The 3988-nt window shown below is 41.7% G+C and overlaps 1 protein-coding gene across 1 annotated transcript in view; it reads right to left on the reverse strand.

Moving 5' to 3' along the window:
- Window positions 1-244: 244 nt before the first annotated feature.
- Window positions 245-3988, reverse strand: part of gabrg3 (gamma-aminobutyric acid type A receptor subunit gamma3) — a 121477-nt gene continuing 117733 nt past the window's right edge. The window contains exon 9 of the mRNA XM_014022432.1: window positions 245-1612. Coding sequence (XP_013877886.1) covers window positions 1334-1612 — 279 coding nt within the window. The 3' untranslated portion in view covers window positions 245-1333. The remainder of the gene's footprint in view (window positions 1613-3988) is intronic.

The following is a 3988-nucleotide window of genomic DNA, read 5'->3' on the forward strand; positions in this document are numbered from 1 at the left end:
TTCAGCATAGATACCAAAAGCCTTTATATCAATGTTTTCAGCTGTGTTTGGAGTTCGTCTTTCACAGAATCAATTATCTTTTGCTGTGACTTCCACATTTATCACTGAATTTATCACGCGATCTGCTTCCTGCACCTCTGTCTGACCGGAGCGGAGCGGCGGTGGTGTAAACTGGACTTGAAACGGTGCAGCTGCGACCTGCGCAGCGGAGCGGAGACGGAACGCAAGTAATGTAAATCCGGGATTAGTCTTCAGTGGAATTTTCTTTCTTTTTAGTTGGATAAAAACCTTCTGTGTTTTTTAACGTGCTGTACCCACATGTCCTCCTGTGCTCAGRAAACGTGTAGATTATTTGTGTCATACAAATGCATTTTTGTGTTTTAGCAAACCCCTTACTGAGTAAAGTCAGATTTATCTCAAGATTGTGGAATCAGTGGCATCATAATTTATTTGTGATTCARTGAACAATGTCCTGCTGTGTTTTTTAAAACCTAATTTCTTATTTAGCTTTTTGCATTTGTTTTATTTTTACTATGGACCCCACCCCTCGAGTCTGAAATAAAGTTTGATAGATAGATTGATTGATTTTTTTACAAGCATTCTTACTTTAAACAAAAATACAGGTTGTTGTTTTTTGTACCAAAGACAGCTCCATAATCACTGGACCCTCGACAAATCCAAAATAAAAGGAACCAATCAACCAACTGACAACATACACCAAAATTCAAAACATTTAAAATAAAATCTCAGCTGAAACTTCATTTGATGCATTTTTCTCCCAAGAAAATAGGTCTATTAACATCACACAGGTGTCACTCAGTGTTGCAAGAAGGATGAAAAAAAGTGTAAAATGTCTAAAAGTCTAAATCAAGACAAACGGAACGACTTTTTATGAGTTTGCACGAACAAATGGTTGGTTTATAAATATAGCTAAAGATTGTGGATTAAAACAGCCATAATCAGTCAAAGCTAGGCTCATTTTTATATCTATAGATACATAGAAATAGTTTTCCCTGATAATCGATGCAGATACCCCTCCATAGGAAGGCACTTTTGATGGTTTTGATGTCCTCGGACCATTTTTGTGTCTGACAGGTGCCGTTTGTAGCRCAACTCTGTTTTCAAATCTTCGTCTTTGACTCCCAGTTCCTTCTGACTCCACACAGCCATGCACAGGAAGGAAATCCTCTGGATGGTGTTTCTTAATTCAAGTACCAGTTTCAGTTACTGCAAGAGAGTTTATTTGGTGTTAAAATACCTTTTAAGCCATCTGAAATCTATTGTTTAACAGCACCACCTTGCCTTTAAAACCACAACTTGTCCGTTCCATGTACTAAAGGTAGAGGTAGCCTACCCAGTAGACGATGTTAAACAACAGGAAGGAGGTGGGGAAAAAGACACGGGAGTATGCATCCAGTTCCAGTAGATCTATGTGGACACGTCCTTTTCTCCACGCACCTCCTTTACACTCTTCAAAGCAGCAAAAAAAGCTTTTGCAGTCTTTTCCTTCCAAACACTCGTAGACACAAGCATCCTCAAAGTCCTGCCAGTATATCGAGTTGTTCAAAGCGATGACTGTGTGTGGAGGAGGTCTCACATCCAAGACATAGTTCTGGAGAATAAAAACAATACAGTCACACTATCAAACAGAACAGAAGCTACAAATTGTTGTAAATCATATGTATAAAGCTGTTTTATAGTACAAAACTTCAACAGTAACTGATCTTTAACTACTGAGCCCTGAAAGGGACATAGGATGAAAAAAAAAAAAAACTATCTTGTGCGCACCAGTTAGTATCTCGTTCCCACCAGTTAGTAAGTTGTGGGCACCAGTTAGTAAGTCATGGGCACCAGTTAGTAAGTCATGGGCACCAGTTAGTAAGTCATGGGCACCATTGATCTATATTACTGGACTGGACATCACGTGACTTATCWTGCGCMGCACAGGAGCCATTGYKMTGCAYTGAGTCATGYCAACAAAACAGTAGAGTTTCAATGTGGGATGCGCGTCAATCGGTCACAAAAATATTCATAGCACCCTCATTTCTTATCCAATTTCTATAAAATAGGGCTTAAATKAAAGCTGAGAAAATTGCCGATATCGTGATATGTAAAAAAATATGCATTTGCTCAAGAGATAAATCTATAATCAGTCTGGGAACTTTTCCTTATAGGTTTTTGCTAACGTATTTACAGTAGAAGCCCCTTTCCGTCACATAAAGACAAATTTGCTGTTCCAACAAATTATTATATTTTTTATTAATATTGTTGTGCCCACGAGATATCTCACAGGATCTTTTAGATCGTTTTGGACAAGCTGTGTGTGTACTGAAATGGAAATACGTGATATAATTGAGCTTTATTTCCAGTTTGGCCTGAAATACAAACACAGTGCTGCGTTGCTTGTCCTCTGATTGGTGCTGCAGCTTGGTGACAGTCTCGGAGCCTTTYCATCCATGGTTCCCAGATGTTTACAGTTACCCTGACAACGGGGTTGTTTTGCTAAAGTTATCCAGCTGCCTTCTCAGGCCTCCTGTCCTTAACTCTTCCTGGAGATGCATTCACTATGGTGTCTAGATATGAGACGATGATCAGATGGGAATCTTTTATTTATTTTGGATTAGACAACTCCGTGATGTAGACATGCTCCGTGTGTAAAGCTGAAAATGTCTCTGTTTGAGTGTGATTCCAWAGAGCCATCTTGTGAAGCCTCGTKGCTACRGCCTGGATCTCAACGCAGCAGATCGAGTGCTTTCCCCGATCAAAGGACAACGAGCCGACCGCTTCAGCTGTGACCCGGAGGAGCATCTTCACTCTCTAGGCATTTACACACTGCAGGGCTGGCCCCGACCCGGCCCGACCCAGCCTCTAACCTGGGTTCGGCGGTTGTGCATAAGCATAGTAGGGCCGGATCCAGCCTGAATTCTGGAACCTGGCCAGGCGAGGTTCCAATCGGGCCGGCCCGGTTTGACGACTTATTTGTTTTGCTCTGACGAGTCAAAACGAGTCTGGCAAGTCATTAAAAAACATATAGATCTATGAAAAAGCAACTGCTTTCATAACGGTAGCATGTAACAAGCTAATATTGCCAGCTTACTCGTCTATGCCGTCTGCGTCTCGATATAGCCGCTTTCTGTTGCTGTTGTATGGCCAAGTACAGCCTTCGGAAACTCTCCGCTCTTCTGCGCATCACCATTCGTTGTCTCACTCGACGTTAAAGGACCGTTATGCGCGCTTTTCAGGTAAACAGTTCCCACCCACTTCGAGGTGGCTCTGATGACAGTGCAAAACATCCAGGGCTGGGCGGGGCTGGACCTAGGCCATCTGGGGTCCGGGGCCGGCCCTGCAGTGTGTAAACGCCTTCTGTGCCTAAATTCATATTATCAGGTATCAGGTAAGTGCCTTCCAATCTAGGAGGTAGACCTCCTAAATGTTTCATCTGGATTTCATTTATTTTCAGCTGGATAGCTTTAGCAAAACTACCCCGTTGTCAGGAAAACCGTAAACATGCGGGAACCATGGGTGGAAAGGCTCCAAGACWGTCACCAAGCTGCGGCATCAATCAGAGAACAAGCAATGTGTTTGTATTTCAGGCCAAACTGGAAATAAAGCTAAATTATGTCACATATTTCCATTTCAGTAAACACACAGCTTGTTCAAAACAATCTTAAAGATCCTGTGAGGTATCTCGTGAGCACGACTTACTAACTCGTAGGCACAACTTACTAATTGGTGAGCACGACTTACTAACTGGTGTGAACAAGATACTAATTGGTGGGAACGACTTACTAACTGGTGGGAACGAGATAGGATTTTTTTTAATCCAATGTCCCTTTAGGGGCTCAGTATTTATCCAATAAGTGATCCTGTATTCTTTGGACAAGCTACTTAAGAGAACTAGAAAGAGTAGAGTAGATTAGATTAGATTAGAATAGAGTAGAGTAGAGTAGAGTAGAGTAGAGTAGAGTAGAGTAGAGTAGAGTAGAGT

Source organism: Austrofundulus limnaeus, unplaced genomic scaffold (genome assembly GCF_001266775.1).
Source record: "Austrofundulus limnaeus strain Quisiro unplaced genomic scaffold, Austrofundulus_limnaeus-1.0 Scaffold329, whole genome shotgun sequence".
In the NCBI taxonomy this organism is placed as follows: domain Eukaryota; kingdom Metazoa; phylum Chordata; class Actinopteri; order Cyprinodontiformes; family Rivulidae; genus Austrofundulus; species Austrofundulus limnaeus.